Source organism: Silene latifolia, chromosome 8, assembly GCF_048544455.1.
Source record: "Silene latifolia isolate original U9 population chromosome 8, ASM4854445v1, whole genome shotgun sequence".
Classification (NCBI taxonomy): Eukaryota; Viridiplantae; Streptophyta; class Magnoliopsida; order Caryophyllales; family Caryophyllaceae; genus Silene; species Silene latifolia.
In genome coordinates this window covers 23,126,869-23,140,361 of record NC_133533.1, presented here as the reverse complement: position 1 = coordinate 23,140,361, position 13,493 = coordinate 23,126,869, and the positions used below count along the sequence as shown (strand labels likewise).

Genomic DNA, 13,493 nt, shown 5'->3' with positions numbered 1-13,493 from the left:
AATAAAATATTTGTCTTATATACTCAAGTGGGATACTGAGATAATACTTGATCCGTTTTATTGTTAAGACGGATTTTTTTTTCCAAGGATTTAGCATAACACATTATAACCATTGTGCAAATATGTGAAGTTGTGATCATTATAAAAAAAATTGTAGCTATTATATTGAAGAAAGTATCCGTCGAAGTTAACGTTGTTGGACCTGCAAATCGAAGGATGACAATATACACAGGGTGGCGGAATATCACAGACCTTCTCCTCTACTATTTCATCCCATACCTGATCTTTATCTTGCATCATCTCCTCAAGGTTCTTCGAATTCCATATACTCAACCTCAAATTCTTCTGCTAAAACCTTCCATAAATCTCTCCACTTGAACTTGTCCCCGTTACTACAGTTGAAAACCTCCCCTTTACCTGGACGCTTTAGTCCAGCCCATATTTGTTGATCTGCAACCAAGTCCACATCTGCCCCCTCGGAGTAACCATCCCAAGCCGCCCTGATCCCCGGAAACCTCAGGGATTTCTTTTCATGCTTGCATATAGTAGCATAAACACAGAGTGACCCGACAATGTTCCTAGTACTATAAGGAGAAAACCCGATCATTACTGACGGTCCATGGATTGACCATGTCAGATTCTCCTTATTCTGAACTTCCTCGGATAATATATTCTCCATACCGGAGTAGCAACCCAAACTATCTGTCCTAGCCAGATCTTCAGAAAATCCAACATTTGAAGAAGGGATAGAAGAGTTTTGACCTGTTTGAAGACAAATATGTTGCAAGTTCGGAGCATTAGGTATGACCACTTTAAGAACATTCCGCAACATATTGCCATTTTCTACACGACTTTCATCTTCGCAGGATTTATTGACCCAGCCAACATAGAAAACGTGAGTTACATCGGTTAGGCGTGAAAGTTTAGCTTGGCTATCTTGTGGATCCGCCATTTCACATTGAATGTAGTGAATTCGGTGGTGAAATTGCCATTCGGGTTGAGGCCGACGGGCCACACCATAAACCTTCCACCAGCCACCAGGTGTACCAGCAAGCTAAAGCATGTCAGCGAGACTATTGCCCGACATGCCAGTCACACCAACTATGAGCGCTACGTTCTGATACTTTGAAGGGAAATCTCCTGTCTCTTGTCTCTGCACGGATCCAAATTTGAATATGAGAATTTTAGATCAGTTAAACTATACCGGGTCTGAGTCTGGGTCTAGGACCGACATGACTGCCATGAGCCTGGGTTTTGATCCCATAAAACTTGGCCAACACTCAGCCCATTTTTTGAAAATACAAAAACATTTGTTCCATCATGACCCAGAAAAAAATGCATCAAGAATTGCGAGATCTTCTACAAACTATGAAACTCATATTTTAAGAAGCATAGGTAATATAATTTGAGGAAGCATACAACAAGACAAATAAGAACATAAAATCAATAATCCGCCAAACAACACAAAAATAATATAAGAAGCGCAAATGGTTTATAACATGAGGAAATATGGAACGAAAAAAATGAGAAGAGGAGATCATTTACGTGCTTAATGGCACCGGCCGCTCCTCGCCACCACCAGTCCATGACACGGAAAATCGGTTTAAAAGTAATTCTAGTTCTATTATTATGGATGTGCTGAGAATTGAAGAGTGGTCTAATAGCATGGGAAGGAAAACATAAGGAGATTATAAAACTGGGTTTAATAGTAGGTGGCTTCTGACTAGACTTGGAAATCATCCAATAGCTTATGTAGTTCTTCACGATTTCAATTAGAAATTGTGGGAAGCAAATACTTTGTATTTTATTATTCATAATTGCATTTTTGTCTACATACATGTAAATATATTTCTGTCATTTGAATATTCCAAATTAATCCGTATTTTATTTTATTTGATTTAGTTTTTCAAATAATGCCGGAAATATACGGGGATTTTTAAGACACCAAAATAAGGTCAAACAAATTAAATAAATAAAAAGGGTTAATATCAGGACAATCAAAACCCTAATATAAATATCTAATGGAGTATATTGTTGAAATAGCATTTGAGTAATTACAGAGTATATATAAAATACTAAGTGAAATCTAATTTATGACATGAGAAAAATTTTAGACCGTTGTTAAGACTGTAACATTACGTCACGATTAGCGACACATAATATACGGAGTATAATTCTTTTATTATGCTCTTCCCCTAAGCCATATCAGCCCTAATACATGCAACATCACGTCACGATTAGCGTCTATGAGGTACATCTCTGACAGCCCCGTGCCTTTTAAAAACCGAAGTTGATAGCATCTCATGGAAAGCAATCTATAACCAATTCTGAAATCAAACTGAAACCAAGATCTAGTACCATGAATGTGGTGGTATTGACAACATTTATGACACGGAGTCAGATACAAGGTCAAGACTACAACCGATATCTAAAACCAGGATAAAAACAACCATTTCATACCCACTTCCACAGAAAAAGAGAGCAAAAAGGGAAAACAACAACTAAATCCTCTGCCTGAGTCAGAGTTCTCATCTTGTATAGGATAGCCAAATCGCTGGATCGACATCATTTAATCTAAACCAGAATATAAAATATACTAACATCGGTCCCGTTCATTTGATTACCTTTGATTAAATAGTCTTCACAAGAATTAAAAAAAGGTAGACAAATGACCGAGACAAAAGGATATAATATAACACAAATTCTAGGTTAAGACCATCCTAACGACGGCACTCAAAATCGATTTAAGACAGGCAAAAATAAAGGAGTGTTGTGAAAAATCTTAACTTAAGACGGTCTTAATCAAGACCTACACATATTATAAAGAAGGAAAGCAACCTGATATGCTTATGCAACTGTAAGGTGATGTTATAAAATAAATTTGCCAAAGTATATTATAGTCATCCAATTGTCAGGTGATAATACTAAGTTATGATAGGTTAAGGTCTCATTCTGGGCCCACCAGTGAGGGATTAAGAATTTCTCTAAGGAAGATGAGTACATGAACATGACAGCTCAGTTCTCTTGCTTATATGAAGTAAATATGAGAATATGCAAAAAAGAGATCCTTCAAGACAGGTTGAACTCCTACATTCCCACAATCTAAGTAAAATGTCAACTAAAACGTCTCTCGATAACTTAGTGAGAGTCTCTCAAGAGACCTACTACCTATGATATTACGGAGTAGTATATTTGCAAAAACACATTTAGCCTAAAGTTCAGCGACCAATCGACCAAAGTGGGAAATTTCTACCATATTTAAAACATTAGATATGGAGTAAAAGAGGACAAGAGGTACTCATATGCACACATTAAGGTACCCAATCCCATGGGACAAACGTAATTAGGATACCCTAAAAAACAAGTGATGCTTTAGCCCACAAAAAAGCTCCTCATCTTTCGTACTACTCAAATAACCCAAGCCTCGAAATTTAGGGGTGAGAACTGAGAAATTCATTAATTCAACCGAGCCATGACCTTCACACTGATTTTTTCAAATAACAATCAGCCTCAACCACAAACTCCAAGCAACATTACAATGCGAATTAATGCACCATCTGTTAATCCGTCTCACACAAAAATAAATAATGCACACATTTGGGCCTCCTCCAAAGATTACCATACGTGTATTCTTCCTAGAACTATCTCCAACAAAAGCTTCTTATTACTTTCGGAGAAACTTTCAAAGGAACTTAACAATGTAAATGTCTTTCATATCTAAGTTTGGAAGTAAATGGTATTGTTCTAGATCATATACCAGCGACATGCAAAAGCAACCAAGAACATTATACAAGGACTTCACTAAATTTTTATAAAATAGCTAGGAGATGGTCTAGAAAACAAAACTAGTATAGAAAGCAACTTTCGACATTGTTCAAATTTCAACAACCATGGTTCATAAACCAGACAACATATCTCAAAAAGAAATAGGCTTTAAAGCATATCATTCTTTAACCTCCCTGCGCTGTTGGTTTTAGCCACGACATGGAATCACTGCCTTCATCACTGCCTACTCTATGAACCACTTAACCCTCCCTAGTCAATTCGTTAGGTATGTTTTTAGGACTCCAGAATCCAGTTTCAGATGAAAATGATTAGACAATAGCTGTAATCTTTGAGAAATCATGGTTTCCAATTGACAAGTAGCAGTACAGCTAGGGGAAGCTCTCGTGGAATTCCAATATAGATATGTGCACGTATGTAAGTATATCCATGCAAGTGTACACACGCAGGTTATAAATGCAGGGCAGTGGATTGTTACCAGAGAGGAAGGGAGAATGGGAGATTAGTCTCCACCCTTGCTTAATCCTAAAAGGGCCATGGAAGAATGCCAAAGAGACAACGCTCAAAAGAAAAAGATAATCCGTCGGATATCCATCCTTTCCAAACACTGAGAAGCCAAACTAATGTTTATGCGCTTACTGCATACTTTATGATGTAATTTCAATTCCGCCTAATAGGCTACTAGGCCCACTACCAATCAAACAAAGAACTTCAGGATCCTCGCGCTTCTACATGATTGCAACATTCTTTCAAAAGGGGGAACTAAAGTCATGAGAGGTGAGAAGGGTTTTTTTTATGATATTCTAAAATTCTAAACCCAAGACTGTACTTTATCATGCAACAAAATCACGTCTCCTTGTGTCACAACTTCGACAAAAGAAACTCCATAACCCTCAAAATTGGGAGTTCCTCAAACAATTAGGGGTCCTTGAAAATGATACATTACAGTGATGATGATTATCATCCCATAAACGCACTTTGGAGAAAAGCAATTTAAAGATGTCGAAAAGGTAGATAGGTCCCCACAGCAACTTTTCATACCAGAACGACAAACTTATCCTTTCATACATCTAATTAAAAGCACGAATAATTGAAAAACACAAAAAAACCATAGGTAGTAGATGTCCAAAAGCTATCCCACAAACTTAAAAGCCATTGCATCAAGTCGTAACTCCTTTTCTGAGTCTGTCGTGATTCTTCTTAAACACTTCAGCTTCATCAGTGAATCACATAGCCTTAAAGGCTTCATTAATATTGTGAAGAGTTTGAAGACTTATTGGGGTTCTAGTTAATCCACAAGAACTACAGCTGCAAAGTTCTTACTTTGACGCAACATTAACAAGGATAATGAAGAGCGGCATAGAATAATCTCAGAAGCAGGACAAAGTGTTTTTCAGAGAAAACCAAAGCTCTGATTTCCAGCCTTCAGGTGAATTATTATAACCTCACAAAAATGGGAACCTAAATCAATTTGCCTGTGCAAAGGGCACCAAGAGTGAAGAGCTCCATAAGGGACAGAAGCAGAGAATCCACAAAATTAAAGCAATCACCTAGATTAACAATTAGGTTTGGCAAATTTCAGTGGCAGAGATGAGCACATTCTCAATTTGTTTAGGTGATTTCTTTGGAATTGTCACACATAGATAGTGATGAGTACAAATTTGGGTATCTTATCTAAATTCCAGTGGCAGCGATGAGGACACACTAGTATTCTACTTATGGGTAAGAGATTCTATGCTGTTTTACTAATCTATATTTGGTTCACACATAGATAAAATACCCAAATTTAAAACTACTAGCATCCTACTTATTGAAGCAAAAATAGCAACAACACCAAGCTCCATTTTCCACGGTTTTGGACCTTGTCCTAATTTGAGGTCTAACTCAAAAACCGTCTAAGAAGTCATGGCTCCAACCGTCCTAATTCTTATCTTGGGTGAGTTTGGGACGTTTTTGTGTAGGATATTTTATCTCCAAAGGCTACCATTCAGAAATTATTGAAGAATCAATGCAAAGGTACCAAGGGGACCCGGTTTTGAACAATGAGCTAAATGTCGCTATCAATCTTTCTTCTTTTGTCCCAACAAAGCTCAAGAGGCTTTTTGGCTGCATCATGGGAGTCTTACACGGTTTCTCAAGCCTCCAATCAGTCCATATAATCATAAATAAGAAGTTGAGCTACAAACAAGGAAGATTGGACTATTAGTTTACTTTTATCATTTATTTGCTTTATGTCATTTTCAATTTCAGCATTGTAAGAGACCTAGGCTGCCGTTTTTATGTCCTTTTAGCTGCTCATTTTGTGGCCCTTAGATGTAACTTGTAATCAAGGGTCAAGATTGTAAGCCTTGGTCTATATAAACCACGCTAGGCACATGATAAAATCAGATTTGAGTTAATGAAAATTATGAGTTTTATGAGGTTTCTCAAAACCCTTGATTAGTTCTTTGCTTAGTGCTAGAACAACTCCATTACTTAGTGTTTGGGGTCGTGTATCTTGGCTTGCTTTGTGATCTGGCCAAGTGCATAAGGGGATTAGTTCTTGCTTTGTGATCTTGAACAACATCCCGAGTCTTGAGATTGCTTTGTGATCTTCTCAAGTCATATCTCGGTTACTTGTTCTTGTTTTCGTGTCAAAACAGTCCCAAGTCGTGTGTTTCAGTCCTTGCAAATCGTTTTAGAGTCTTATCCCCACCAAGGAAATTGTTATTTGAATGTTTAGTTCATAAGCATTTAAATTACAAACCTATTTTCCATTGTTTTCATTCATGTTAATCGTCTCAATTTGTGTTGTTTGTCACGTCCCAAATCAGTTTAGTTGTGTCTTAAATCGTGCAAACTTGAGTCTTTTATCTTCTTAATCCTTAACCATTTAGTTGGTCTTTGTTTGAGTCCAAATCAGTCCATTTGTTGAGTCTAATTCCATCCAATTTAAATTCTGCTTTCGAGTCATATTCAGTCCAAAATCGAGTTCTAAGAGTTTTATTCCACTTATGGATAAGATTTTCTATGTTATCTGCCCAGAGTGCAAGATTTCTAAGACATATAACAGACTTAAGAACGATAAAATAATCCGGCAGGCTGGAGAACCACTAGGCTGATGGTATCATGTCTCTCGCTCTTGAGATCTAACCTTAAATTCCACTGCCTGATGATGGGCATTTATTCAATGATGCCCACCGGCAGGATTTTGTATATGGCAATCTTATATCATAAAGAGTAGCTTTAAAGAAAGAAAAAAACAAGAAAAAGGAAAAAGAGGGAGATCAGTGAGATCATGGCCAATCAAGAGGTTGTGGTATATAAAAAAATCAAAACCATGCATGAATGCAATTACTGATGTACGTATCCACCATGACGAGTTGTATTTGATCTTGTATTCACGGAGTGAACTATCCGTAAGCCAACTATTGAAGTAGCTACGTTTTGCCAAGCTAGAACAATTTTTTTCCACTGGAAACTGATGTAATTGTCATTCGGAAACAGCCTCTTTGTATTGCTAACACAAGGGTAAGGCTGCATACATCCGACCCCTTCTTACCCCGCAATTTGCGAGAGCCATTGAGGCACTGGGTAATGTTGTTGTTGTTGTTGGAAACTGATGTAATTCTTATTTAGGAATAAACAAAAGAACGTTGGAATAATTAATAGTGCTTACTAGACAAGTAGACACGTACTCTTTCAGTCATGCAAACGATGAACCACGTGTTATGCTTAGATTGACAACGTAGGGATCGCAATACATGCATTCACATGATAATCTTCTTGCATTTCACCTCACTTCAGTAAGTGTTCGATAGGTTGTCCGAAGTTATGTATAGAACGAGTAAACAGTAACGCTACAGAAAATATTACTTTAATGGAGATGAAATCAAACCTGTATTCCTACAAAAGATGGCTGCAGTCCCCAGGTGATCTCATAGAAAGAACACAAACTGTTTGAAGTTTGGTTTAGTCCTTCCTCCTGAAAGACATGTAACATGATCATCTACCCAGAGAAGAAGGTTTTGGTTACCATCCAGCCAGTATAAATAAAGTATATCAAGAGAAAACATACCATGAATACGATGAATTCAACTTTTCAGCAGTAGTCCAGCCAAAAAGGAAGCCAATGTCCATTAAAGGTCATACTGCAAATTACACGCTCTTGGCTGTTTGAACACGGGGACAAATCAAAATCTCATATTCCAACCAGTCACAGAAAGATTGATGAAGTTTATCTTGCATAACTATTTCTTATTCGGTCCAACAACCTTAATCTTCATCCCTTGGCAGAGATGGGTCAAGTTTGCAAAGGTTACTCACAAATATAACAGCCTCATCTGGGCGATTGAATTTACAATAACAATCGACTATGGAATTATAAGTGTTCTCGTTAGGTCTACAACTATGGTTGATCATACAACGAAACATATCTATTGCTTCCAAAAACATAGCATTTGCAGCATAACTTGCAACAAATGTATTGTAGGTTATTACATCAGGGATAATCCCTATGCCTCTCATCCCAAAGAATATCCGAAAAGCATCCCTCAAACGACCATTTCTCCAATAAGCATATATAACAGTATTATATGAAATGATAATCAGGAGCCAGTCCCTTAGCAACAATATCTTTCAGAAGGTCTTCTGCTCTCTCAAAATGTCCAGACCTGATGTACATGTACATGAGAGTGTTGTATGTTGTCAAGCTAGGAATGAATTGTCCTTCCATCAATAAATCCAAGATTTCATTAGCTTTGTCAACCATTTGCCGGTGACCATAGACCGAAACCATTGCATTTAGAGTAGTTATATCTAAAGGGTATTCTCTGTTCCTCAACTCCATAAAAGCCCGTTCAGTTTCCACTAAAAGGTCGGTTTTGCTATATAAAAGAACTAAAGTCTTCAGAAGCACAGATTGGTGTTTTACTTCCCCAGAATACACTTTTTCGGCAAGCTGGTGAATTCGCTCAATCTGCTTTCCATTGGCATATGCATGAAGCAAACTGGAGTAACTAAAGTCATTAGGCTTACACTGACTATATTTCATTTCAGCAATTACCTTTTCACTCTTCCCCACCTCGAGCAAGTGCCGCCAAAACAGCATTGTATGTAGAAATATCCAGGGAAACTCCAGCTTCCAACATTAGTCTATAAATGGCCATCGACTGATTGAAAGAACCACACCTACTGTAAGCACTTATTAATGTGTTAAACGTATCTCTTTCGGGTACAAAACCCGCCCTCTTCATCTCATTGAATAGACTTGAGACATCGGCGCCCATACCATTCTGCCCAAACACTGCCAAAAGAGAGCTCCAAGTGACAATATCAGGGCTACAATTACACTTGATCATTTCTTCAAAGATCTTCATCATTTCAGAAAATTGCTTCCGATTACCGTGCATTTTGATAAGGGCATTAAAGGTGCATATATTAGGTTTGCAACCTGCATTCCTCATCTCCTCAAAAGCCAACATTGCACAATCATCTTTGCCAGCCTTTTCATCAAAGCCAGAGAATAGCGCAGTATATGTAAATACATCAGGGACAATCCCTTTCTTAATCATCTGACCTTTTAGTTCCATGGCTTCCTGGCATAAGCTGAAATCAGTGTGTTATAAGTCACATCGCTAGGCGCAAACCCAATAATCTCCATCTCACGTAAAACCTCCATTGCTTCTTTTGGACGCCGGGACTTGCCATAAACATCCAAAAGCGCATTGTAAGTCACCCTATCCGGCACAAAACCACTTCATTTCATTAAGAACACTAACCGCTTCTTCTCATACAAAGATCCACGACGACGACAACTAATAAGCGTATTATAGGTATACAAATCAGGAACAATCCCATCACTCTTCATACTATCCACTAAGTCCATAACCTTAACCCAAGGCATACCCATCTTTTCATACACATTGAAAATCACATTATCCGTAATCAATGTAGGCTTACACCCAACACCCTCCATCTTCCTAAACACGGTTATCGCCTCCCTATACCGGCCTTTACAAGCACAAGCGCTAATCATAGCAGTATAAGCATAAATATCAACATCAAAACCATCCTCACTCAACTCATTAATCAAAGAAGCCGCAGCCGAAACATGCCCTTCTTTCCCAAGAATAGTGATCATAACAGCAACAACAGGCCCATTCAACAACAACTTACCCTCATTTCGACTACGAAACCAATTAAAAACACCCAAAGCCAACTCACATTTCTTATAAAACCCTTAATAATCCCCAATATATCAGCATTCAATAACTCAAAATCAAACTTACCCACATCCCAATTTCCACAATTTTCCCACAAACCAACCAAAATACACCCTAATTAGAAGAATCAAAATGTGGGCGATTCAAAAGTAGGAAAATTTACTGACCTTGAGGGGAGAGGCCATGGTGAGACCAGGGTTTACCTCGATTCGGGTCTCGGAACTTTCCGAGGGAACGGCGTCGTTTAGGGAGGTGAAGAGGGGATTTAGGATGATGGGTAGTGATGAAGTTTGGATTTTTGGGGGTTTTGAGGGTTTTTTGGACCAGGGGTTTAAGAGGGAGTGGAGAAGGTGATTTTGGGTGTGGAGTTAGAGAAGGAGAGTTGTTGTTGTTGTTTGGTTTGAAAGGTTGAGTATGGTGTTCATGAAAAGGAGTTTTTTGAGGAGATGGACATGGCATGAGTATTGGTAGAGTTAGACCTTCAGCCATCTTCTTCTTCAAGGGTGGATAGGGGAGTAAACACCACTACAAGGACCCCAATTATTCTTATACATTGCTTTAAGGACCCCAATTATTATTTGGTAGTTTTAAGGACCTCATCATATGATTTGGACCAAAATACCCTTATATTTATTTGCAACTTATATAAATATATTCTTAGAAATGAAAAAAGACGCAAATAAAAGTTTCAAGCGTAGGTGTAATATATTTTCCGAGTTAATTCACGTTATCGATCCAAAATGTCGTTATCTTTAATTTATCTATAATTTCTTATAGAACTTTTATATTTTAATCAATTTTACATTTTTCTTTGAATTACATGTGTACTTCACTATTCTTTATAAATTCACATTTTTAAAAAAAAAATGTTTTATATTATTTTCGTCAAAATCAAATTTATTATTAATATACGTCGCCGCATTGTAATTCAAATTTTGTATTTGTTGGTTAAGTTAACCATTACGAAATACAAGTATAAAGATTGAGATGTTCCGACTATAACTAAAAATACAGTTTTTGTTAGTTATATTACCTCCCATTTTTTCTTCCAATTTCATTTTACGCGATCTCTAAGACGAGACTTTATCCGTAAAATTTGACTTATATATATAATTTTTTTATAAAATTTCGTGAAATATTATTTTCATGATAAATGTAATAAATATTTTAGGTTTTTCATTAATAAGTTTATTTTTTTTATTGTCAATGTATGTTAATTCAACATTTTAACCCTTAAAAAGAAAATGAGAAGAAAAAATGGGAGGGAGTAATAAACATAAGGGTATTTAGGTCTAATATATGTGGTGAGGTCCTTAAAACCACATAACAATAATTGAGGTCCTTAAAACCATATTTAATGATATTTTGGGTCCTTATTGTGGACTTTACTCGTGGATATGGGGGGGGGGGGGGGATGGTTAAAGTGTGTGCGTCCTTTGGTGTTGCATAGGGTTTAACCGAGTTGATTTGAGCTCGAGCTTTAGTGGGTTCGGAATCGGCTCGGAAAGTTGAGTTTGAGTTCGGAATCGGCTCAGAATTTTCTGAGCTTAAAAAATCAAAGCTCGGAATCAGCTCGGATTAGGCTCGAGCTCAAACTCGAGCCCAACTCGAGCTCTTGTTCTTTATTTTCTTGAACTTTTAAATCAAATTTAAAATACAAATATTTAAAATATAAAATACTTATCAAATATAACTAAAATATAATTATAATTGCTAAAATAAGATTTTATTAAGAATAAAGCCAATTGTAAAATGCCAAAATAAATATTAATAAAAAGTAAAACGAGCTTCCGATTCTGAGCTCTACAAAGCTCGGAATCGGCTCATATATGGTCCATCTCGGCTCGAAATCAATTTTGACCGATTTTGAGCCGAGCTTTAACCGAGCTGATTCCGAGGGCTCTACGAGCCGACTCATATCATTTACAGCCGTAGTACTGTTGCATGGGAATTACTTTTTCACATACCAATTTTACTTTTTTCACACACATTTTTTAAAACTTTTCGTCTAATACACTTTTTGCCTAAACTCTAACCAAATTAACTCTTTTATCAACTTTTTTTTTTCCAAAAAACCTAATCTAATGGTTCCAAAATACTTTAACAACTAGTATTGGTGCCCGGCTACTTATCATTAAATTTTTTTTTCATTAAATAAAATTACTTAAAGTTGTATAACTCATAAATTTATCATTAATATATTTTTCTATGACATATCCTAAAATTACGATGAAATAAATTTTGAGACAAATTCACTACTCCCGCTATTAATATTTTACTCTTTTAATAAAACAATATTAATCACATTTCACTACTTGCCCGTAATTAGAGTAGGCAATGGGCTGTGCTGGGCCGGCCCGTCGTGCCTTCCCCCAAAATTGGCCCGGCCCAGGCACGGATATTAGGCTCCTCGGGTCGTGTCGTGCCAGGCCCACTGATCCAAACCTACGCCGCGGCCCGCTCAAGGCACAACCATTTTCGTGCTCGGGCCGTGCCTGGCCCATGGGCTTTTCGTGCCTTGTCCGTGAGCCGGCCCATGTGCTTTAATATTTTTTTTATTTACAAAAAAACGTTATAGAATTGATAAATTTTTGGTACTTTTTGTTTAATAAATGATGATTAACGGTTTAAATATATATTTTATTAAATATTAATGTACTTTTTGTTTAATAAATAATGATCAACGGGCCATTCTTCGGGCCGGGCCGGGCCAAGCCCATTGTGCCTGGTGCGTGCCGGGCTCCACCGTGCCTGGGCCGTGCCTAGGCACGGATTTCTGAAGAAAATCGCGTCGGAGCCCGTCTCAAGCCCAGTCGTGTCGTGCCCGTGCTTCCTGAATTTTCTCGTCGGGCCGGACCGTGCCGTGCCGTGGGCCGTGCCTGGTCGTGCCGCCCACCGGCCCGCGGCTCTTTATGCCAACTCTACCCGTAATCATTGTTACTTTTGTAACATTTGGTTTGATGGTTGATCTTGGTTGGTGGATTGTCTTGGTATTGAGCTTGCTTGTGAGCGTCATGGAAGTAAGACAGAGTTGGCAACACTTATGTTATGGTTATTCGATAGTGTTAGGGAGTTAGTATCAAGAGGCTATGTCGTAGTTGAGACGATATCGTGGGTCGTGTTGTGGAAGTAAGCTTGGTTGGTGGAGTTTAGTGTTAGGCATCCATGTTTTATAGGTTGGGTTGGAACTTCGGAGACGAAGTTATTTTTAAGAGGGGAAGACTGTAATACTACGAATTTTATAGGCTGGTAGTCGACCGAGTATTGCCTACTCGGTCGAGTAGTGTGTGTCGTGGAGTCTGTTTGGCTACTGCCGAGGAACACTCGGCCGAGTATGATGAATACTCGACCGAGTAAAGGGTACTCGGTCGAGTATAATCTATACTCGACCGAGTATCCGGTCTGACGGGTTTAATTCCGCGATTTGGTTAAGGTGATTAGAGATTATTATAAATTATGTTTTTACAGTTTCTAAATCAATTTTACCAAAACCTAATGATGTTCACC

At 37.8% G+C, this 13,493-nt stretch overlaps 1 protein-coding gene and 1 pseudogene across 1 annotated transcript; both read right to left on the bottom strand.

Moving 5' to 3' along the window:
* LOC141596567 (uncharacterized) lies at window positions 1-10,525 on the bottom strand (annotated as a pseudogene).
* Window positions 305-952, bottom strand: LOC141594853 (3-oxo-Delta(4,5)-steroid 5-beta-reductase-like). The gene has a single exon (XM_074414841.1). It carries the CDS (start codon window positions 950-952, stop codon window positions 305-307), a length of 648 nt encoding a protein of 215 aa, XP_074270942.1.
* Window positions 10,526-13,493: the final 2,968 nt, after the last annotated feature.

Coding starts and splice junctions, on each gene's coding strand:
- LOC141594853 (XM_074414841.1), bottom strand. CDS start 952: ATGGCGGATCCACAAGATAGCCAAGCTAAACTTTCACGCCTAACCGAT.